Source organism: Oncorhynchus clarkii, chromosome 3 (assembly GCF_045791955.1).
Source record: "Oncorhynchus clarkii lewisi isolate Uvic-CL-2024 chromosome 3, UVic_Ocla_1.0, whole genome shotgun sequence".
Classification (NCBI taxonomy): domain Eukaryota; kingdom Metazoa; phylum Chordata; class Actinopteri; order Salmoniformes; family Salmonidae; genus Oncorhynchus; species Oncorhynchus clarkii.
The window spans coordinates 23,365,345-23,390,175 of record NC_092149.1 but is presented as its reverse complement, the minus strand read 5'-3'; the positions used below and the strand labels follow the sequence as shown (position 1 = coordinate 23,390,175).

Sequence of the window (24,831 nt, the reverse complement as noted above, 5' to 3'; positions counted from 1 at the left end):
ATGCCGTATTTTACTCTTCGTGTGTTGAAGCTCTCAAGCACATATTCATGTGGGTGCTTTACATTGGTGGTGGATATGGTTAGTTTGCCCTTAAGTCTCACGAGGCCCGAGGCCATACTGTTTAAATCTCTATACTGTATACCCTAAATCCCTTACCTGGTAGTTGTGGGTGTATTTTCTCAGCCATGTACTCGGTGAGGTTCCTGGGCATCTCTCCCCTGATGTCCACCAGCACCCTGGTGTCTGAGGAGGAGATCTGGTAGATGAGGACAGGGCTGGGGTTGGCCAGGACCAGCTCAGCATGGTGGGGTTTGAACTGGGGAGAGTTCTGTGCACGACAGGAGAGGACAGAAAGGAAATACATTAGTCTGACTGCATTCTATCAATAGTTTGTTTGGTTGGTTGGTGAAACATGTCTGCTAGCCTCCCAAGTGGCGCAGTGGTCTAAGGCAGTGTCACTAGAGATCCTGGTTCGAGTCCAGGCTCTGTCGCAGCTGGCCGCGACCGGGAGACCCATGGGGCAGTGCACAATTGGCCCCGTGTCGCCCGGGTTAAGGGAGGGTTTGGCCTGCAGGAATGTCCTTGTTCCATTGCGCTGTAGCAACTCCTGTGGGGGGCCGAGTGCTGACACGGACGGTAGGTGCTTCCTACGACACATTGGTGTGGCTAGCTTCCGGGTTAAGCAGGCATTGTGTCAAAAAGTAGTGTGGCTTGGTTGGGTCGTGTTTCGGTGGACGCATGCCTCTCGACCTTCACCTCTCCTGAATCAGTATGGGAGTTTCAGCGATGAGACAAGACTAACTACCAATTGGATACCACGAAATTGGGGAGAAAAAAAAAATATATATAAAATATTGAAAAGTGTCTGCTAAATTGGTCAGTCGATTCATTCATTCATTCATTCATTCATTCATTCAACATAATACTTGAACAAACCTTCATGATACATCCAACAAAGTGAGAGGAGGTCTGGGCCTTCCCGGCTACCAGGCTCTTCCTGAACTTTGAGAAACAGCCGTCAGCTACTACAGTTACTGCTGCATGGACCTCCTATGGGACAGGTTAACACAATTACATCTGTTAAAAACACATCTGTTACACTGCTTGTCTTATCAATGGATCCTGGTGAACTGCTAATCAATAGGTGTAAATACTGTCAAGTGTAATTGTAAGTATCAGCATGGGGCTATTTTACACAGCTACGGCTATCTAGAGAGAACCAGAGTATAAACTGCATCGTAAGCTTAGAGGGGACCTTTGTGTCTCCTGTCTCCTTGTCCCTGTACTGCACTCCTGTCACACAGCCATCCTCTTCCTCCAGGCTGGACACAGTGCCTTCTATGAGCGTAACACTAGGGGAGAGCAAAGTACCAGTTATTAAGAAACAGTAGTTATAGTGATAGTATTAATAGATCACATGACCAGACCAGGAAAAACATAATCAGGCTTTAACAACTAAACCCTGGAGTTGGTCCTAGTCATGTGGTCAGGAAAAAAAGTGTGGCCCTAGTGATAGTAATGACATGTCCAACAGGTATAGTGAAGGTTCTCTCCCAGCCTTACTTTGGCTCAGCGAGGGCGGCTCTGCGTAGGCCCATGATAAAGCGTCCGTGGTGAAAGGCCCTGCCACACTGGATACTGCTGTCTGCCTGGGGATATGGGATCTCCACCTCTGTGCTGCTCTCGATGTCATGAATCACATAGCCGTTCACCACGTGGGCATCCAGCCCCTCCACTGAACCTGAGAGGAGAGCCCAGGGTGATGAAACACTTTTCATTATTTCTTCAACTCAGGTCTTTAGTCTGTGGCAAAAAGGAATGTCTTTACATTACATAGGGACTTGGGTGTCTGTGCTACAGTTTGTTTGGTCCCACTTTAAACAAACAACTTTTAAGCTCTATATAGGTCCTGCAGTGAGCCTTGCTCGTTGAGCACAGCCCCCATTCAATGCAAGGGCTTGTTGCGAGTCAGCTCATTGGTCATTTGTCCCACGCTATCACCTTTTTACACGTAGACCCCAAACTAAAAGATCTCTAGTCCATGCTCCAGAGACCACTCACCCTCCATTCCCAGTTCTCGCAAGGCCCTGTATCCACCAGGCTGCAGCAGCTCTCCCACTATCCTGTCAGGCTCCTTCAGGTCCCTCTCTATCACAGTGACCCTCCGGCCATCCCGGGCCAGCACTGCAGCCAAGGCTGACCCCAGGACTCCCGCTCCTACTATGATCACATCCGGCTCCTGAGATGCAGGAGAGTCCCCTGCTGCTGGGGGGCTCTCCATGCCTGAGGAACACACTATTTTCCTCCTGCCACCTCCCTGTTTGGAGAGAAAGCGAGGAGGGTGGGGAGAGAGAGAAAGGAATTCAAATCATTAAATTGGCATTTTCATGGTACTTTGCAATGGTGTTTGAAAATGCATATGGTTTGCTATAACAAAAAGGCTTCATTAGAGCTGTTCTGCTAAATCTCAAACATTGATGAACATTCAATTAATTGTTTGAGATTGAAATAAATACATAGATCTGCAGGTCTCAGTTGTACTTACCCATAGAAGGTTAAAAAAAACTTAACAAGTGTCTTTGCACTATAATTGGACACTATTTTATTGTGTATAGTGTATACTGAAGTAGGCCAACGGGTGAGAATAATAAACGTATTAATCTTGCTTATTTCTTGTTTTTGTTCTTCAACAGATTATAGTTATTATTACTCACCTTCTTTGAAGCGCTCTCTCCACTCCTGTGACTGACAGCTGAGGGTTTCGGTATAAATGTATTGATGACCGGTAGGGATAATAAAAGTTCCAGCGGTAATTGTAGAATTTGGGGTACCTTGAATGTATGTCCGTGGTACCTGACATAGGATAGCAGCATCCCCACTGCCAAGAACACGACAGCCGCCAGGATTATCTCTTTGTGAGCATACTCCAAAACTGCGTCGCATTTCTTATAAATGTAGGTGAAACTTGCAATTCCAAGAAAAGTCCACATCTTTATTCTATTATTATACTTGAACTGAACAGGCTAACTCATTCAATAAATTACCACTGTTCAGAATGTTTCCTAATCTATAACCTGAAACTAAATTGCAAAAACAAAAAGTAGCCAAGATCATGAAATAGAATCAATTGTCCAATAAAATCTCATCACAGTTCAGCAATTATTATTTCAAAAAGAACAAATATTATATTTACTGGCGTAGACTGAGCATCCTATTTCATCTACTTTAGCAGATCGTCGCCACAGTAATATTTAATATATATAAATATCCGTTAATCCAAAAGAAAAGTATTCAAAACCATGACAATTATTCCACCCGACATGTCAGATGGTTTCAAGGGATGCTAAATATTTTATGATAATGAGATAGGTACAAACTCCGGTTCGCAGGTTTGGTGTCCCGCCCTCTCTGTATCTGAACCGTCCAATCAAGAACAACACATCGGTGAGCAGAGCTCACGCTATCAGGCCATTGGCCAATCCTCGGCTGCTGGTTGGAGCGCTGGCTGAGAGAGGATAGTATGATATGATGTCACTGGAAAGGTGTCTATAGACCCTTTTCTGTGTTTGCACACATTGCCACACGAGGGCGATGCGCGTAAATTGAAGGCAGAACAAGGGGAAGTTCTTATAGGACACAGGGGAAAGAGCCTATATTTACATGTTGCTTATGAGTGCATTTCATACTACTTTTTGCTATAATTTGATTTTAAGCCTTGTATGAATGTCTTGCTTGTGTCATCATTGCAAATCAACTGCATTATACTTAAAAAAAACACTTCAACTTCAACCAGTAAAATGGCTCTTTGGCTAGCTTTTGCTACAGCCTATGTCAACGAGCGTTAGCATTCTAGCTAACAACATCTGCATCCAAAATAGTTATTTTACAAAGATCACAACCAAATAATCTTAGCGACTGTTCAAGCAAGAATCAAAACTTCGTTGTAAGCGTATGAGAACCCCAAAAGGTTATTTTATTTATAAGTAATACAAACGTAAATGTAGGCTATGTTGAATGCGCGCAGATGGCGTTGTCTTTCTTACTGTCAGTGTGTCATATGCTGGAAAGGGGTCTATCGGTCTACAATGTTACACTACGGAGGAAGTTACCAAACCGGTTCGCAGTCAGGACTCTTTGCCAGACATAGGAAATAACGCTGTTATGGATTGTGTTACATACCGGTATTTTGCCTTGGGGTGATTATGTAGATAAATTGGATTGTGAGGATGTCAATACAAACATGTATTTTATTTCTGAGGGCATCCTAGTTTATGTTGGGGAGCCTTATTAAATATTGCATAACGTTTTTTTGAAAGTCTTTTTTTGCCAAGACCCCTACTAGGACATTTTTAATGTTACTCTAACATTAGAAGCTAAGTAGCAACACTATATATATATATTTATGTTAATAACTATAATAGTAATGCTAAGCACTGACACAATAGGGTTTGCTTCTTTGTATTCAACTCCAGTATGAAAAACTCTACCAATCGATCAGTGATCAATTAATTAATTCCTTCATTAATTCAATATTTGAAATGCCATATAATTTATACTCCATTAAATTCATATTTCTGGTTTTTACCATTGATGGCCTCACAATCGAATCATGTCAACATTACAGGAGTGTGCATTAAAATAGTCCACATTCACAAGACTCATCCACTGATTAATTATTTATACTATAACTGTAATAGTAGTTAGTCACATGAAACTATAACACTGTGTATGAATACGATTATGAAAGGTCTGGATGGACACTATAACTCTCAGGACAAGGGGTGTCATGGTCAAACAAGACTTCACCACAGGTAGTGGTTAAAGACTGTTTCAAATTTCTCCTGATGTGACTTTGGGCTGCTCATTTTGCTTGACAAAGTCCTGAGAATAAACAACAAAAATTGCCATTAATATTATACTGATTTGGTAGCATTGAATCAACAGTGTTGTTACAAACACATGAGTGCTGTATAGATGGTACTACATTGTTATTCCACTAGTGACCTCACCTCCAACTCCTCCAATGAGGCGCTGACATCCTCTACTTTCTGACCAATCCCATGGCTGAAGCTCATGTAGCGCTCCTGTCAGAAGACAGTGATGTTGTGTGGGAAAGCTTATATAGTTTTAGCATAGCTAGCTAATACGTAAACATTCTTTAGCACAGATAGTACATTTTGTCTCCTTGCATTGCCAACATACCTGGTAAAATAAGGTTAAGTCCATGAATAAAATAATTTACATATTGTCTTAGTACCTTGACCATCCAAGAGATTAAGTGAATACGTGAACGAATTAATCAATGAAAATTATGCCTCATTACCTTGACCATGCTGGTGATAACTCCTTCCTCTATGATCCTGACCGCGTTCCTCAGGCCGCGTGCGAAGGCGTCCATGGCTCCGACGTGGGCTATGAACAGGTCCTCCAGGTCTGTGGACTCCCTACGCACCTTAGCATCGAAGTTCAGACCCCCCGGCTGCAGACCACCCTGCTCTATCAGTCTGGGGAGGATAAAACAATGCATTTTAATATGCTCTTTCTTCTGACGTTCTGATATATGATAGGTATCATCATAAAATAACTGTTTATTAGTAATTGTGTGTGTGTGCATACATTATCTCCTATGTCATCTTCATGATCATGGTGGTGTTCCTGATGTCCATGGGGAACTGGTCTGTGTCCCAGCCCAGGTCAGGAGAACCCAGTTCTCTGCTGCCAATGACTGGAACGAACTACAAAAATCTCTGAAACTGGAAACACTTATCTCCCTCACCAGCCGTCAGAGTAGCTCACAGATCACTGCACCTGTTCATAGCCCAAACAACTACCTCTTCCCCTACTGTATTTATTGATTTTGCTCCTTTGCACCCCAGTATTTCTACTTTGCACACTCATCTACTGTCAAATCTACCATTCCAGTGTTTTAATTGCTATATTGTATTTGCTTCGCCACCATGGCCTATTTATTGCCTTTACCTCCCTTATCTCACCTTATGTGCTCACATTGTATATAGACTTATTTTTCTACTGTATGTTTGTTTTACTCCATGTGTAACTCTGTTGTTAAATGTGTCAAACTGCTTTGCTTTATCTTGGCCAGGTCTCAGTTGTAAATGAGAACTTGTTCTCAACTTGCCTACCTGGTTAAATAAAGGTGAAATAAAAAAAATTAAAACCCGTGTTGGAGTCCACAAAGCCCAGCATGCCAAACCTACACACCAGAACAACAGGCTTATTAGGTTAACTGGACTGGAACATCCAGATGACCAGAAATGACGTCAACCACCCAGTCCAAAAAAAGACCACTAGGCCCTACCCCCTATGCACTTCTGAAAGGTGTAAAAAAATATGGTGAAAATTATAACTCCCCTATCATTACATCTACCCTATCAGAGGGCAAGGTGGCGCATTAACATATTGATTCGACCTATCCAATCTCTCCAGACCTACACAAGTCCATCGAGGTAGAGAGCAGGTGATAGGGGGTCGGTTTGGGAAACGTGAAAGTCAACATGGCGACTTACACAGAGGCCATGACGACGTCGTGTTCATAGGAATGCCCAGCCAGAGTGGTGTGGTTGGGTTCGATGTTCAGTTTGAAATGGCTGTCCAGGTCATAATGCTTCAGGAAGCCTATGACACTCATTGCATCTATAAAAAGGTGAAACAGCAACATGTACAAAGAGATGTAAGATGGAAATTAAAGGCATCAGAGATTTTCTAGCATCTAATTGTTAGATGTGGTTAGTAATGCAGATAAACTGACTCTTGAGGGCCTCCATAGTTCAACAGTAACCACATAGTAGAACCTTACAATGTGTTCATTATGTTAATGTTGTGTTATACACCCAAAAGCCTTACCATAGTCGTACTGATGTTTGTATGGCTCTTTAGTGTGACGTTGAGTGAGCGAACAGATTGCAGGTGACCCACAGCACCTTAACCCCAGTCCTATTCTGCAGCTGCAGGGCCAGGTCTGTCATCTCATCCAGGTTGCTGTTGGAGTCCTCCAGAGTGCTTCCCTAGGGGACATGTCCCTATACAACAGGATGGATAGGAGGGTAACAGAGATCAGTTAGTATACAATGACCATGAGTGAGAGAACAAGCATCTTGGAGCCACTCTATCCATGTCTCTACCAACAACCAAGAAGAGGAATTGATTTGATACTGTAGGAACAATGTGACAATACCTGTCATGAAAGGTGTAGTACTTCACCTGAAAATAACATACACATGAATCAATATGGTTTCTGTATATTTTTTAAAAACTGTACATTCTAAAATATAAAGTTTTAAAGGTACAGTATTTGGGTGGAAGCTCACTCACACCAAGTTTGGTGAAGAACTCAAAGGCTGCATGGAGGTAAAGAAGGTAGAGTCTCACTGTGCAACAGGAAGACAACAGACACTTCCATGACACCTGACAAACACAGCCCTTCTTTCAAGTTAGCCATAACCTACTTCTTCTGCATTGTAGTGTTGGAAACACAAGACGTCTCGAGCTCCAGCATTGGGTACATGTGGAATCTTCGGAATACCTGTGTGATACATTAATCTCGGTTAACCCAGAGTACAGGTGTTGTGCCGAGAACAATCGAAATGAACAATTAATGTATGTGTTATATTATAGATAGAGGAGGAAGTCAAATGTAGGCAAGCAATAAACATTTCACAACAACTACTAGTCAAATAATGGGAGAGATGACGAATTTTGACAGAGATGTATTTATTAACTAATACACTAAACAAATAGCCAAACCGAAAACTGCAGACATTACAAGTGCCTCCCCCGCGATCAAACCGCCATAAAATATTTAAATGAAACGCAGCCTAACGTGATCGTTGAGAGCTTCCTTGAAGAACACAAATAAAACATGCTTTCTGCTACTAAGATCAGTGAAATGTAGGCTAAACTGACAACGGAGTGAAGAGCAGAAATCTCAACTAGCAAGCAAGTCGCAGCAATGAAGAATTGAGTGTGTGTGCGTTCACGCGAAGGGGGAGATGTTATGCACAATACCGTCACCTATTTCAGTTAAAATCAAGCAAAAATAAAACATTGCCTTGGAAAATCGGGTTCCCCTGCTAATATTGCAGAAACTTCACATTTATAAAGCATCTAACTGCAATGCACGACGAAAAACAATTTCAGTTATTGTTTTGTGAATGAATGGAACTTCCAATCTCAGCTCTTGTTTGCAGGGTTCTTAGTGGTCAATTGCCACTGACTTAAAGCCTATATTGAGGAAGAAGTGTGCTATAATTGAAGCAAAGAATGATTACCAGCAAATAATTATGTTTCCGTAGCCATGTCAAATACGTTTAAGAACTTCAGATCATCTCTGAGTTTTCCCCTTGAAGTTCCACTTCGTCTTGATCGAAAATATGAAACACAATCTTCACATCTACCACAAGGTGTCTCTGGTTTCCAGCAGAACACTAACCGTTTTAGATTTTTATCAAAATAGTAATTTATGGTCCCGTTTGACAGCACCAAACCGCCTTTCAAAACCTACAAACTAGTCAGCTCTATCACCGTCTTCTTTGGTCAACGATAAATGTCATTCCCAAACTCCGTGGTAGACTTTGGATCTGATAGGCTAATCTATACATTGCAACATTATTGCAGTCATTCACATTGTACGACCTCTTTAGGGCCCAATTTACTATAGTTCTAGTCTTCAGTAGCAAGATTATGAAGACAACCAGGCCTATGACTGGGTGAATCTCGAAAGGGCATGTTATAAATCAGGGTAAACAAGATTATATAACAATGTGCAAACAAACATTTAAGTGGGCCATACTATTATGCAGCCAGGGCATGTTCAATATCTGATGTTTATTTCAATTACAATGGATCTTTTACAAAATATCTGATGCAGAAACATCAACGAAAAAAAAGTAGAAAAGACAGGACCCACCATATACACAATTCCATAAATACATATTTACATACATTATAGTAGTAGTAGTAGTAGTAGTATATAGAATCCAACAGAAATTTGGTCTGGAATTCCAGGTGGAAACTATCTGTCAGCAGCAGAAACTATTTATATGTGCACCTTTGAAGCCCTATATCATTGTGTACTTCCAAAATGGCACCCTATTCCCATTATAGTGCACACCTTTGACCAGGGACTGGTCAAAAGTAGCATACTATGTAGGGAATAGGGTGCCATTTTGGATGTACCCATTTTTCTCCCAGTATCTAATACAGTGCACAATGCAGTTTCCACAGCACAATACTTCCACAGCACATTATGAAACAATGTTTTGCATTGGTTAAGGATATTTTCCTATGTTACATACAGTCGTTCTTTTCATAAACAACACACATTTTTGCATAATATAATGGAAGGCAAAACAAATACCAGGCACTGTAGGATGGAGGCACTTGTGCACCTACTGTAACAAGACTGGTTTGGCATCGTGACATTTGGCACATGAAGGTGGTAGACAGTGGTCCTGTACTGTATGTGTGTGTGTGATGTTGGGAATCTGGGTACTAGTCAGTTTTCAATTCTGTCAATTCAATAACATTATTTAAAATTCGATGATTTGGAAATTACCCCATTCTTTTCAATTAAGTGTTTTCATTAATTAATTAAAATCAGTTCCTGAATTGACAATGGATCCATTCCCAGACCGTGGTGAGAATAAGGAGCAGTCTTTCTTTATGACTTGGTGGGACTGAGTTCTGGCTGTATGTCTGTCTGTGTGAGCTCTTTCTTCTTCCTCCTCTTCTTTTTGCCTCGGCAGGGCTTGCACAGGCAGCACAGGACGCAGGGTGAAGCCAGCAGGAGGAGAGGAGAGGCCACCAGCACGATGACACTGACACCAACCAGGATGCCCACCACCTGCCAAGAGGACAAGGTTTACACACACACACAAACGCACACACAGGGTGTTTAGCAGGAGGCCAATAAATGTGAATGTCACATACTTAATGTCAGGTCAATGACTGTTGATTCAGGCATACAAGAAAACTTGATATAGCAAAACACAGATTTCCTGGTTTACTGGAGTGTAAAATGAGAAGAGTCACCTCACCTGTGTTCTGTTCCACATGACGGAGGCTCGGGAGTGGCCCAGCTTGTTTCTGCATGGCCCCTTATCATAGTGCCTCAGAAATATATCACCCTAAACAAATAACAACAGTTATCATAGTGCCTCAGAAATATATCACCCTAAACATATAACAACAGTTATCATAGTGCCTCAGAAATATATCACCCTAAACATATAACAACAGTTATCATAGTGCCTCAGAAATATATCACCCTAAACATATAACAACAGTTATCATAGTGCCTCAGAAATATATCACCTTAACATATAACAACAGTTATCATAGTACCTCAGAAATATATCACCTTAACATATAACAACAGTTATCATAGTGCCTCAGAAATATATCACCTTAACATATAACAACAGTTATCATAGTACCTCAGAAATATATCACCCTAAACATATAACAACAGTTATCATAGTGCCTCAGAAATATATCACCCTAAACATATAACAACAGTTATCATAGTGCCTCAGAAATATATCACCTTAACATATAACAACAGTTATCATAGTGCCTCAGAAATATATCACCTTAACATATAACAACAGTTATCATAGTACCTCAGAAATATATCACCTTAACATATAACAACAGTTATCATAGTGCCTCAGAAATATATCACCCTAAACATATAACAACAGTTATCATAGTGCCTCAGAAATATATCACCTTAACATATAACAACAGTTATCATAGTACCTCAGAAATATATCACCTTAACATATAACAACAGTTTTCATAGTACCTCAGAAATATATCACAACAGTTATCATAGTGCCTCAGAAATATATCACCCTAAACATATAACAACAGTTATCATAGTGCCTCAGAAATATATCATCTTAACATATAACAACAGTTTTCATAGTACCTCAGAAATATATCACCTTAACATATAACAACAGTTATCATAGTGCCTCAGAAATATATCACCTTAACATATAACAACAGTTATCATAGTACCTCAGAAATATATCACCTTAACATATAACAAGTTATCATAGTGCCTCAGAAATATATCACCCTAAACATATAACAACAGTTATCATAGTGCCTCAGAAATATATCACCTTAACATATAACAACAGTTTTCATAGTACCTCAGAAATATATCATCTTAACATATAACAACAGTTATCATAGTACCTCAGAAATATATCACCCTAAACATATAACAACAGTTATCATAGTGCCTCAGAAATATATCACCTTAACATATAACAACAGTTATCATAGTGCCTCAGAAATATATCACCCTAAACATATAACAACAGTTTTCATAGTACCTCAGAAATATATCACCTTAACATATAACAACAGTTATCATAGTACCTCAAAAAATATATCACCCTAAACATATAACAACAGTTATCATAGTGCCTCAGAAATATATCACCTTAACATATAACAACAGTTTTCATAGTACCTCAGAAATATATCACCCTAAACATATAACAACAGTTATCATAGTGCCTCAGAAATATATCACCTTAACATATAACAACAGTTATCATAGTGCCTCAGAAATATATCACCTTAACATATAACAACAGTTATCATAGTGCCTCAGAAATATATCACCTTAACATATAACAACAGTTATCATAGTACCTCAGAAATATATCACCTTAACATATAACAACAGTTATCATAGTGCCTCAGAAATATATCACCCTAAACATATAACAACAGTTATCATAGTGCCTCAGAAATATATCACCTTAACATATAACAACAGTTATCATAGTACCTCAGAAATATATCACCTTAACATATAACAACAGTTATCATAGTGCCTCAGATAATCACAACATATCATACCAGAAATATATTAACATATAACAACAGTTATCATAGTGCCTCAGAAATATATCACCTTAACATATAACAACAGTTATCATAGTACCTCAGAAATATATCACCTTAACATATAACAACAGTTATCATAGTACCTCAGAAATATATCACCTTAACATATAACAACAGTTATCATAGTGCCTCAGAAATATATCACCTTAACATATAACAACAGTTATCATAGTGCCTCAGAAATATATCACCCTAAACATATAACAACAGTTATCATAGTGCCTCAGAAAATATATCACCTTAACATATAACAACAGTTATCATAGTACCTCAGAAATATATCACCTTAACATATAACAACAGTTATCATAGTGCCTCAGAAATATATCACCTTAACATATAACAACAGTTATCATAGTGCCTCAGAAATATATCACCTTAACATATAACAACAGTTATCATAGTGCCTCAGAAATATATCACCTTAACATATAACAACAGTTATCATAGTACCTCAGAAATATATCACCTTAACATATAACAACAGTTATCATAGTACCTCAGAAATATATCACCTTAACATATAACAACAGTTATCATAGTGCCTCAGAAATATATCACCCTAAACATATAACAACAGTTATCATAGTACCTCAGAAATATATCACCTTAACATATAACAACAGTTATCATAGTGCCTCAGAAATATATCACAACAGTTATCATAGTGCCTCAGAAATATATCACCCTAAACATATAACAACAGTTATCATAGTGCCTCAGAAATATATCACCTTAACATATAACAACAGTTATCATAGTGCCTCAGAAATATATCACCTTAACATATAACAACAGTTATCATAGTGCCTCAGAAATATATCACCCAGAAATATATAACCTTAACATATAACAACAGTTATCATAGTGCCTCAGAAATATATCACCTTAACATATAACAACAGTTATCATAGTACCTCAGAAATATATCACCTTAACATATAACAACAGTTATCATAGTGCCTCAGAAATATATCACCTTAACATATAACAACAGTTATCATAGTACCTCAGAAATATATCACCTCAGAAATATATCACCTTAACATATAACAACAGTTATCATAGTGCCTCAGAAATATATCACCCTAAACATATAACAACAGTTATCATAGTGCCTCAGAAATATATCACCTTAACATATAACAACAGTTATCATAGTGCCTCAGAAATATATCACCTTAACATATAACAACAGTTATCATAGTACCTCAGAAATATATCACCTTAACATATAACAACAGTTATCATAGTACCTCAGAAATATATCACCTTAACATATAACAACAGTTATCATAGTGCCTCAGAAATATATCACCCTAAACATATAACAACAGTTTTCATAGTACCTCAGAAATATATCACCTTAACATATAACAATAGTTTTCATAGTACCTCAGAAATATATATAACATATAACAACAGTTATCATAGTGCCTCAGAAATATATCACCCTAAACATATAACAACAGTTATCATAGTGCCTCAGAAATATATCACCTTAACATATAACAACAGTTATCATAGTGCCTCAGAAATATATCACCTTAACATATAACAACAGTTATCATAGTGCCTCAGAAATATATCACCCTAAACATATAACAACAGTTATCATAGTGCCTCAGAAATATATCACCTTAACATATAACAACAGTTATCATAGTGCCTCAGAAATATATAACCTTAACATTTAACAACAGTTTTCATAGTACCTCAGAAATATATCACCTTAACATATAACAACAGTTATCATAGTGCCTCAGAAATATATCACAACAGTTATCATAGTGCCTCAGAAATATATCACCTTAACATATAACAACAGTTATCATAGTGCCTCAGAAATATATCACCTTAACATATAACAACAGTTATCATAGTGCCTCAGAAATATATCACCTTAACATATAACAACAGTTATCATAGTACCTCAGAAATATATCACCTTAACATATAACAACAGTTATCATAGTACCTCAGAAATATATCACCTTAACATATAACAACAGTTATCATAGTGCCTCAGAAATATATCACCTTAACATATAACAACAGTTATCATAGTGCCTCAGAAATATATCACCTTAACATATAACAACAGTTATCATAGTGCCTCAGAAATATATCACCTTAACATATAACAACAGTTATCATAGTACCTCAGAAATATATAACCTTAACATATAACAACAGTTATCATAGTACCTCAGAAATATATCACCTTAACATATAACAACAGTTATCATAGTGCCTCAGAAATATATCACCTTAACATATAACAACAGTTATCATAGTACCTCAGAAATATATCACCTTAACATATAACAACAGTTATCATAGTACCTCAGAAATATATCACCTTAACATATAACAACAGTTATCATAGTACCTCAGAAATATATCACCTTAACATATAACAACAGTTATCATAGTACCTCAGAAATATATCACCTTAACATATAACAACAGTTATCATAGTGCCTCAGAAATATATCACCTTAACATAGAGGAATACAGTATCACCATTAAAATACAACATGTAGGTTCAGACTTATTGAAGCATTTATAACTGTATGTGGACTTACATCCAGGTTCTGCAGACAGTACCAACAGAAGGTGTGTTTGCAGCTCTTACACAGCATCTGGGCACAGCCTTGGTTCCTCTCGATGTACACACCACACATGGGGCACTGCTTGATGGGCAGATCAGAGTCACTGCATGACCGGCCCCCAGCATGAAGGCTGGGGACAGGTGGATGAGGGGTGGAGAGGTGGGGGAGAGGTTGAGACGTGGTGGGGGAGGTGAGGGAGAGTGGGTTCAGATAGAGAATTAGAATAAGAATGTTAATAATGTCTATACATTATAGTGTAAATGTAATTTTATGGTGTTAGCAGGGTTAAACCATGGGAGCTGAGGCACAGACTGGCCTCTATATTTAGCACTAATGTTAATTGGCGGCTTAACTTAATTTATTTGGGAGAAGAAACTATGAGGGAACCAGTTGACTGAATACCATGGTAAGAAGGGATTGAATTAACTGCATTGTATTACTAAATGGACCAATAGTGTTAATCCCCCACAACAACATCAAACTGGCATTCTGTCTCTCATTCTTTGGGGCTCAAATCTAAGATTTTAGAACACTTTCTGGTCTTGTCTGTTGTTATACTTTAGTTTATTAAATCCATCGACTCAAGGACATTTTCTCCAGTACGAGGCACTTCGCGTTGTCAAAGCAACAGAAATGGATTCACTGACTGACTCCCCTACTCCTCCCCTTTGGCAGGGACACAATGGCATTCCATTAAGCTTTACTCCACACCTTCCAATAACAAACACACACACACACACACACACACACACACACACACACACACACACACACACACACATTGAAGAGTGGAAGGGGTGGAATACTGTATGCAGCATAGAGAGAGAGACACTGACGGAATTTCTGAGGAACACACTGAGCACACTGTCTGTGGCACACCAGAAATGGCCAAAAGGCCAAGACAACTGCTTCAATCAGCATTCATCAGTTTTTCTGTGACAATATTTTTCCACCAAGGCGCTCTGACTGTGACTGACTGACCTGCTCTCTGGGGCAGATGATGATGTCATAGGCTGGTGCTCGGGGCAGGCGTGCCCGTCCTGCCAGGGCCCTCTACAGCCAGAGCAGAAGACGGTGTGGCAGGCTGGACAGGGAACGGACGTAGGCTGGCCCTCTGAGCTGGGCCCGACGCTGCAGACAGCCTGGCACTCCAGCACCGGGCACCATGCTCTACTAGGGTCCAGCTGCACCCCTGAAACATAACAAACCAATGATGTACATAAACACATATGTATGTACATATACAGGTAACTGACAAAATAAAGGAAACACTAGTAAATGAGGGATATAAAGTATATTGAAAGCAGGTTGTTCCACGCAGGTGTGGTTCCTGAGTTAATTAAGCTCGTAACATTCCATCATGCCCAGTTGACCATTATTTTGGCTACCATGGCTCGAAGAGATCTCAGTGACTTTGAAAGAGGGGTCTGAAAGGATTATTTTCTCTGAAAAATAAGAACCTAACAGAATGATACCCAAAGCAAGGTATTAGATATAGAGGGTAGAGGATCCTAGATACGGGTGCCTTCAGAAAGTATTCACACTACTTGACTTGTTCTACCTTTTGTTGTGTTACTGCCTGCATTTAAAATGTGTTAAATTGAGATTTTGTGTCACTGGCCTCCACACCCCTAAGTATATTATAAAAAATACAAAAAAATTGTACAAATTAATAAAAAATGAAAAGCTGAAATGTCTTGCATCAATAAGTATTCAACCCATTTGTTATGGCAAGCCTAAATGAGTTCAGGAGTACAAATGTGCTTAACAAGTCACATAATAAGTTGCATGGACTCACTCTGTGTGCAATAATAGTGTTTAACATGGTTTTTGAATGACTACCTCATCTCTGTATCCTACACATACAATTATCTGTAAGGTCCCTCTGTCGAGCAGTGAATTGGTAAAAAAATGTGTTTAAAAAAATCTGACATTGAATATCACTTTGAGCATGGTGAAGTTATTAATTACACTTTCGATGGTGCATGAATACACCCAGATCTACAAAGATACAGGCTCCTTCCTAACTCAGTTGCCAGAGAGGAAGGAAACCGCTCAGGTATTTTACCATGAGGCCAATGATGACTTTAAAACAGTTACAGTTTAATTGTTGTGATAGGAGAAAACTGAAGATGCATCAACAACATTGTAGCCTGTATAGAATACAAATATTCCAAAACATGCATCCTGTTCGCAATAAGGCACTAAATGTGGCAAAGAAAATAACTTTATCTCCTGAATACAAAGCATTATGTTAAGGGCAAATCCAACACAACACATCACTGAATAGCACTCTTCATATTTTCAATGGTGGTGGCTGCATCATGTTATGGGTATGCTTGTCATCGGCAAGGACTAGGGAGTTTTTTAGGATAACAATAAACGGAATAGAGCTAAGCACAGGCAAAATCTTAGAGAAAAACATGGTTCAGTCTGCTTTCCAACAGACACTGAGAGACAAATTCATCTTTCAGCAGGACAATAACCTAAAACATAAGGCCAAATATACAAATATACACAACATTGGATGTTCCTGAATGGCCTATTTACAGTTTTGACTCAAATCGTCTTGACAATCTATCGCAAGACTTGAAAATGGTTGTCTAGCAATGATCACAACCAACTTGACAGAGATTGAAGAATTTTAAAAAGAATAATGTGCAAATATTGTACAATCCAGGTGTGCAAAGCTCTTAGAGACCTACCCAGAAAGACTCACAGGTGTAATCGATGCCAAAGGCGATTCTAACATGTACTGAGTCAGGGGGTTAAATACTTATGAAATCAGGATATATTAGTGTTTTTTATTTTATTTTTTACAAATGTTAGAATGTTTCTTCCACTTTGACATTACAGAGTATTTTGTGTAGATCGTTGACAAAAATTACAATTAAATCCATTTTAATCCCACCTTGTAAAAAGTCAAGGGGTGTGAATACTTTCTGAAGGAAAGTATCCTAGATGTATCCTATCCTAGATGTATCCTATCCTAGATGTACCAGGGCAGGGTTTTCAGTGGGGTTTCTAACTGCTTTCGTAACAAAGGCACATTCCATGTTATCCTTTATCAGGGTAGCACCATGAGAACATGTTTTTGTGCACTTTGTTCCTAGATCCAATTTTTATGGTATTTGATTTATGACTGAACGGTGACTAATGTTGGTTTCAGTGTGTTGTTGCCACAAGGCAAACCAACCAACCTCAGATTCCAATTTGTAAATGTTAAACCAGCCGGGACCTTTTCTACACTGTTTTCTTCTCTTCAAGCTCTTAGAAATTACTTTTGTCTCTAAACTAAAGCCAACAACAACAAACCATATTTCTTCACCAACAAAAACTGCGGACAGACAGAGCAATAACAACTTCATTATTTCCAGTAATTCTTAAACTGCTATTTATAAATCGCCTTATGGTATTCTGGTAGCTTGACGAACCGTCTAGTAGTTACTAAAGTTACAAGAACCTTTCAGCTGGACTGGGACGGGGTGGGAGGGAGTCAAGATAAGGACTAGAGGGAGACCTGAAATAGCCTGGTTGCCATGACAGCCGTCACCAGTCACCTCCCCAGCATGTTAATGCTAATGAACGGTACCGTACCTCGTTCAAACTCCAGCCGCTGGTACAGCTCAATCTGATCCGCAGAAGCAAAACAGGCTATCTGCAAAACAACACAAATGAAACAGAATTGATCACGTCTGTGATTATGTCTTAAAATCAAAGGACGACCATCCTGGTCCCAGATCAGTTGTGTTGTATAGCCAACTTCCATGGTCATTGTTACAAACAGATCTGAGACCAGGCTTCAATGTAATGCATTCCACAGAAATTAAATGTATTGCATTCTACAGAAATGCAGAAATTAACGCAGGGATAATAATTTCAAGAGAAGAGGTGTTGATTACCAAACTCCCTGACCTGACTGCAACACTACATTGGCCTGTGCTGTAGGCCATTTACCATTTACACCTGACAATGACATTCAGAGTTTCAAGGTGTGGTGACATGATTCATATTACCCAACGGTACCCAACCCTACTAGTGGTAACAGGCAAATACATATGAGTGTAATAGTGTAACCGACGTGAAATGGCTAGCCAATTAGCGGTGGTGCGCGCTAATAGCGTTTCAATCGGTGACGTCACTCGCTCTGAGACCTGAAGTAGTGGTTCCCCTTGCTCTGCAAGGGCCGCGGCTTTTGTGGAGCGATGGGTAACGATGCTTCGAGGGTGACTGTTGATGTGTGCAGAGGGTCCCTGGTTTGAGCCCAGGTTGGGGTGAGGAGAGGGACGGAAGCTATACTGTTACATTGATGCTGTTGACCCGGATCACTGGTTGCTGCGGAAAAGGAGGAGGTCAAAAGGGGGTGAGTGTAACCGATGTGAAATAGCTAGCTAGATAGTGGTGGTACGCGCTAAATAGCGTTTCAATCGGTGACGTCACTCGCTCTGAGACCTGAAGTAGTGGTTCCCCTTGCGGCTTTTTTGTTGTTCCCCCTGCGGCTTTTGTGGAGCGATGGGTAACGATGCTTCGAGGGTGACTGTTGATGTGTGCAGAGGGTCCCTGGTTCGAGCCCAGGTTGGGGCGAGGAGAGGGAAGGAAGCTATACTGTTACAATAGCAAAGTAGCAGTGTAATAGTCAAATGGTCTAAACATTGATGTGAACCAGGGTAGCATGGTGGTTAGAGCGTTGGACTAGTAACTGGAAGGTTGCAAGTTCAAACCCCCGAGCTGACAAGGTACAAATCTGTCGTTCTGCCCCTGAACAGGCAGTTAACCCACTGTTCCTAGGCCGTCATTGAAAATAAGAATTTGTTCTTAACTGACTTGCCTAGTTAAATAAAGGTAAAATAAAAATAAATAAATAAATAAAAACAGTGGTTCTTTGAATGTGTCCAAAATGGCACCCTATTCCCTATATAATTCCCTATGGGCCCTGGTCAAAAGTAGTGCACTATAAAGGGAATAGGGTGCCATTTGAGTAGCAGACACAATAGAACATCCAGTATAAGCCTAGTACCTCTGAGTGGAGTAGGACTCCTGTCCTCTGACAAGCCATGTCTGGACATGTGACCGGGCTGCCCCCACCCTCCCGGATGGCCAGCTGAACATACTGCTGCAGACACTAAGAGGACAGACAACCAATGACATAAACACAGATGTGAATAATATGTATGTCTATGGACAAAACCAGAGAGGAGGGCCATGTTCAGCAGCGCACAACGTTGTGAAATGTTCCCGAACAAACATGCCTCTCTGTAGCCATGTAGAGTAAGGAATCACGTCAGTTCTGATCATTACATTTTTATCTACAACATTCCACAACGTTCACCTACTAAAAGTGGCCCTGGATTGATGTTGATGTTGACAGTATCTGAGATATACAGTAACTAGCACTTGAACTAGACTCGTCTCTAACAAACGATTTGATGCTAAAGACAAAGCAGCCAAAAAATGCAGTCCTGCGAGTCTGTTCATGCAAAAACCTGCCGTTTTGTTTGTCAGAAGAGTCACACCAAGGCTCACCCAGCTACTGTAGCAACAGCAGAATGCAGAAGGCATGGGGTTTATTGTTGTGTTGACAGTATCTCTCTATGGCTGTGTCCCAAATGGCATCGTATTCCCTATATAGTGCACGACTTTCCAGGCCCCATAGGGATGCACCCTATGTTTGACCTTGGCCTAGCAACTCAGACTGCTGCTCTGAGCGACGCCAGCAGCCAGGCAGAGATTAGCACCTGCCAGCCAACCCCACGCCAGGATATCTCACTCTCCGTGTCAAAGCACGTCACCTCCACCTCAGTGCGGATGGATACAGGCTGACTGAACACCAATCAATAGAAAGTCCGCTACAGTACTGCCTGCCAGAGATAAAAGTGAAAGAGAAACTAAATGCTTTCAGGAAAGCAGTGATTAAATAAATATTTTTGATTCGGCAGATAGATATGTCCTGTTGTTTGAATGCTGAGTCTTGTTGAATGAAAACAGAGGGAGAATAGAAAATACAGGCATTTCCCTGCCCAGTATCAGATATGAGAAGTTATGACAGGTTTGTGTTGTCTACCTACCGGGGTGCAGAAGACACAGTCACAGGTGTGCAGCGTGCTGGTTGCTGCTGAGGGGTGCTCACTAAGGCACAGCTTGCAGTAGACCACCAAATCAGGCTGGGTGGAGGAGGTCACTACAGCCCCGGCCTGGCCCAGAGGCTGAGCTGAACTGCTGTTGGCTATGGGGCCCTGACCCTGGCCCTGGTCTGGACTGCTGTTGTTGGCCATGGGGGGAGCAGAGCGGTCAGTCAGCACTGCCTGGAAGCTTCTCTTAGCGCTTCTGCTGGAGGAAGTGTGGAGGGCTGTGCTCCATGATCTGGTGGATGGTGGAGAACAGAAGACAAGCAGTCAGCCGATAACCTCCCCAGTCCCCACATCATGTAGTTGTGTTTAAAACAGCTGATAACCTCGCCAGTCTCCACATCATCTAGTGGTGTTTAAAACAGATGATATCCTTGCCAGTCTCCACATCATATAATGGTGTTTAAAACAGCTGATAGCCTCGCCAGTCTCCACATCATATAATGGTGTTTAAAACAGCTGATATCCTCGCCAGTCCCCACATCATATAATGGTGTTTAAAACAGATGATATCCTTGCCAGTCTCCACATCATATAATGGTGTTTAAAACAGCTGATAGCCTCGCCAGTCTCCACATCATATAATGGTGTTTAAAACAGCTGATATTCTCGCCAGTCCCCACATCATATAATGGTGTTTAAAACAGCTGATAACCTCGCCAGTCTCCACATCATCTAGTGGTGTTTAAAACAGCTGATATCCTCGCCAGTCTCCACATCATATAATGGTGTTTAAAACAGCTGATAGCCTCGCCAGTCTCCACATCATATAATGGTGTTTAAAACAGCTGATAGCCTCGCCAGTCTCCACATCAGCTAATGGTGTTTAAAACAGCTGATAGCCTCGCCAGTCCACATCATCTAATGGTGTTTAAAACAGCTGATAGCCTCGCCAGTCTCCACATCATCTAGTGGTGTTTAAAACAGCTGATAGCCTCGCCAGTCTCCACATCATCTAATGGTGTTTAAAACAGCTGATAGCCTCGCCAGTCCCCACATCATATAATGGTGTTTAAAACAGCTGATATCCTCACCAGTCTCCACATCATCTAATGGTGTTTAAAACAGCTGATATCCTCACCAGTCTCCACATCATATAATGGTGTTTAAAACAGCTGATAGCCTCGCCAGTCTCCACATCATCTAGTGGTGTTTAAAACAGCTGATAGCCTCGCCAGTCTCCACATCATCTAATGGTGTTTAAAACAGCTGATAGCCTCGCCAGTCCCCACATCATATAATGGTGTTTAAAACAGCTGATAGCCTTGCCAGTCTCCACATCATATAATGGTGTTTAAAACAGATGATAGCCTGGACAGTCTCCACATCATCTAGTGGTGTTTAAAACAGATGATAGCCTCGCCAGTCTCCACATCATCTAGTGGTGTTTAAAACAGCTGATAGCCTTGCCAGTCTCCACATCATATAATGGTGTTTAAAACAGCTGAGAGGATTAGAGACTAATTCCAGGTTGCTTCCCAAATAGTGCACTACTTTTAACCAGGCCCCGGACATATGATTATCAATTCCTATTAATGAACAGAGGAGCCATTACTCCCCCTCCTTCCAGCAGTATTAGTGCGTGTAGCCGTTGGTTTTACATTGGTATCTACGGTGCAACACTTCTACAGCGCAACACAAAATCATGGGTAATATCTTTGCGTCTTTGCAATAGACAAACAAGAGAAGAGGTGTTATCCCTTTTACCAATAAAAATGTGTCTTTCAGGTTTCGCCAGAAGGAAAATATTAATTTCAGAATTCATTGAAGAGCAGGAAACTCGTGGTGCTGTTGCCATTTGACCCATTTCACATGTTCTGGACTAATCCAAGCTAGAGAACAGGACAAAGTCTACATAAGAGGTCTAACTGTAGCTCAGGTCATCTGATGTTGGGCCCTGTGAAAGAGTACAAACCCAGAGCCAATATCTCTGCCCTCAAATCCAATGAGGAAAAATAAAGAATTAAGCAGTAAAATAGATTTAGCACTACAGAATGAGTGGGTAAAAAGCTGTTGATTATGCATTTGTCTCTCTACAGTTTCTCATTCTCCACACAAACTGCAGTTGCTGTTTAAATTGGCAGGCAAATTTAAACCAGCCAAATCAATAGAGCCAACATCACTGTCCTAAATTTACTGTGCTCCTCTATCTAACATTGATTTATGGCACACGTGCAAAACACTGATACTTGCACTTCAATGTGCACATTTTATTTCTGCACTGTCATTCTTTCTCTCTGTCCCATAGGAGTGAAGCACTTCTGTATTGTAGTGGAGACTGGAGAGCAGGGTGAAGACATCTGACAATGCTGCCTACTTCTGTCAGTCTGTCTGTTCGTCAGGGTCAGTCTTTCAGTCTGCCTGCCTGTCAGTCTGTCTGTCCTGCACAACCATAACAGGAAGGTAGCAGTAGCAAACAGACCTGTGGTGCTAAAGACCAATTGTGCTTTATCAGTTTCCTCTATCTCTCCGCCTTGAAAGTTCCTCACCCTTTTGTTGTCTTGATGAAATATTGCAACCTGCAAAGTGATACAAATGAAGGAAAGGATCACCAATGTCACTGGAGTGTTTGGATCCAGCCATTGACACCACAATCAGGAGTATGGGGGTCAGCTGGAGTGAACCGCTAGCTTGTAGCATACAACAACAACAAACGTTTTATATCATCATCATGATGTAGACAAGCTTTTATTAACTAACCATAAGGCCTTTGCTTTGACTAACAGCAGCTTTCACATTACAGTGAGTTCTGTTTCTAACCATACTGTAGGCATTCTCCATGGATCAAAATCTAGGTTGAATGCCTGCCAGGGATCAAAGCCTCATTGTCCAGCACACAAGCAGAAACGGAAAATCAGCTCAGCTCGGTGAATAGTTGCCATACATACAGAGTGACTGGCTGTGTTCTGTTGGAAGGAGGCAGATGGGCCTGGGCCTATGCTCCCGTACTTACAATCCTGTGTGTGTGTGTGTGTGAGTGTGAGTGTGAGAGTGAGAGAGAGAGAGAGCAAGCGAGAGAGAGTGAGAGAAAGAAAGACATTCATCTTGCTGCAGTTAATGCGGGTCTAAATGTCAAATTGTTTCTACTCCAATTCCTATGAAACTGCTGTTTAATTGAATCAAAGAAACAAAACAAAACCATCATTTTTTTTATTACAGTGTTACTACCAAACACTGTATTTATGTTGTTGTACAAACTACAGTAAATGGGAGTGACAACCTCTTTATGAGGGTATGCCCCTAATAAAGTATATTTTTCATCCAGAATTCATAGAGGAATAATCTGAAATACTCATTGTTCGCATGTAGTAGACAGCAGAAGAATACAAGATGAGCTTGACTGACACAATTTCACCTTCCAATGTTGTAGCTATACTGACATTGGTCCACATTGAAATTCTGCAACATACGCACATTAAACCATTCCTTACACTGAAAATAACATAAATGCCACACAGATGTCACAATAAATACGGAAACACTAGAAAAAAAGACAGAGAGAAAGAGAGACCTACCTCTACGGTCAGGTCGCCTACTGCGTGTAGCCTACGAGCTGCTTCTGTCCAGATTAACAGCCGCAGTGCTTTTACTAGGACACAGACGCATCTGTTGATACACAGTCACCTACAAAACACCTCCACTCGGGCGCCACGATATTCACACAAGCACCACCCATTTACCTCTTCCTTCCAACTGCACTAGACACACCTCCCTGCCTGGCCTACAGTCACCAACGCAATCAGTGTTGGCATGCAGTCAGTCCCGTGTTTCCAGGTGGACGGGTGTGTGTGTGTGTGTAGTATTGTTCCGCAAACGATGTTCTTGCTGCCCTGCCTGCTGCTTGCTTGACCAGGAAGTAGTAGGCTATTGGTGGAATGTCCTCTAGCCTGCCCCTGGCGGCTTGCATAGAATAAAAGCAAAAGCAAAAACCTACAAGCATCTTCCCTCACCTCAGGAGTTCGTCCTTTTTGACTACATAATGAATGTTATTGTTACAAATCCACAGAAGCTTCTCTTGTGATATCTCCTGGTCGGGTAGAATATCACAGTACATTTATTTTTACTTTTGATAATCGGGGTTTGCTCGTCAATAGCTCTCCGACGGAAGGTGCTAGGATGATGAGAGTGACAAATATAGAATT

At 40.4% G+C, this 24,831-nt stretch overlaps 2 protein-coding genes and 1 pseudogene across 4 annotated transcripts in view; all 3 read right to left on the bottom strand.

Moving 5' to 3' along the window:
- Nucleotides 1-7,040, bottom strand: part of LOC139391244 (squalene monooxygenase-like) — an 11,302-nt gene extending 4,262 nt beyond the window's left edge. Inside the window, exons 1-12 of the mRNA XM_071138894.1 lie at nt 6,865-7,040; nt 6,528-6,654; nt 5,617-5,725; nt 5,324-5,504; nt 5,010-5,084; nt 3,225-4,881; nt 2,715-3,014; nt 2,062-2,317; nt 1,564-1,741; nt 1,256-1,352; nt 937-1,050; nt 157-328 (exon numbers count right to left, since the gene is read on the bottom strand). Coding sequence (XP_070994995.1) covers nt 157-328; nt 937-1,050; nt 1,256-1,352; nt 1,564-1,741; nt 2,062-2,317; nt 2,715-2,990 — 1,093 coding nt within the window. The 5' untranslated portion in view covers nt 2,991-3,014; nt 3,225-4,881; nt 5,010-5,084; ... (2 more) ...; nt 6,528-6,654; nt 6,865-7,040. The remainder of the gene's footprint in view (nt 1-156; nt 329-936; nt 1,051-1,255; nt 1,353-1,563; nt 1,742-2,061; nt 2,318-2,714; nt 3,015-3,224; nt 4,882-5,009; nt 5,085-5,323; nt 5,505-5,616; nt 5,726-6,527; nt 6,655-6,864) is intronic.
- On the bottom strand, nt 6,894-9,199 carry LOC139385201 (xylose isomerase-like; annotated as a pseudogene).
- LOC139391207 (E3 ubiquitin-protein ligase RNF144B-like) lies at nt 8,828-24,831 on the bottom strand. Of its 3 annotated transcripts, none has more exons than XM_071138834.1 (8): nt 24,205-24,540; nt 20,630-20,924; nt 19,582-19,686; nt 18,162-18,222; nt 15,546-15,756; nt 14,538-14,694; nt 10,056-10,145; nt 8,828-9,862 (listed from the first exon to the last, which is right to left on the bottom strand). In XM_071138834.1, the coding sequence occupies exons 2-8, from the start codon at nt 20,834-20,836 to the stop codon at nt 9,680-9,682; spliced, it is 1,014 nt and encodes a 337-aa protein (XP_070994935.1). In that variant the 5' UTR covers nt 20,837-20,924; nt 24,205-24,540; the 3' UTR covers nt 8,828-9,679. The 3 variants fall into 3 exon arrangements, with proteins under 3 accessions (XP_070994935.1, XP_070994927.1, XP_070994944.1); XM_071138826.1 differs by lacking the exon at nt 24,205-24,540 and adding an exon at nt 24,640-24,831 and having other exon boundaries at nt 9,440-9,862; XM_071138843.1 differs by lacking the exon at nt 24,205-24,540 and adding an exon at nt 23,112-23,207 and having other exon boundaries at nt 9,440-9,862.

Excerpts from the sequence above, each read along its gene's own strand:
- LOC139391207 (XM_071138826.1), bottom strand. The coding sequence starts at position 24,743 with ATGTACTGTGATATTCTACCCGACCAGGAGATATCACAAGAGAAGCTT. Across the intron at positions 20,925-24,639 it reads AAAAAGGACGAACTCCTGAG|ATCATGGAGCACAGCCCTCC; the intron begins GTGAGGGAAGAT and ends ACCATCCACCAG. Across the intron at positions 9,863-10,055 it reads TCATGTGGAACAGAACACAG|GTGGTGGGCATCCTGGTTGG; the intron begins GTGAGGTGACTC and ends TCCTCTTGGCAG.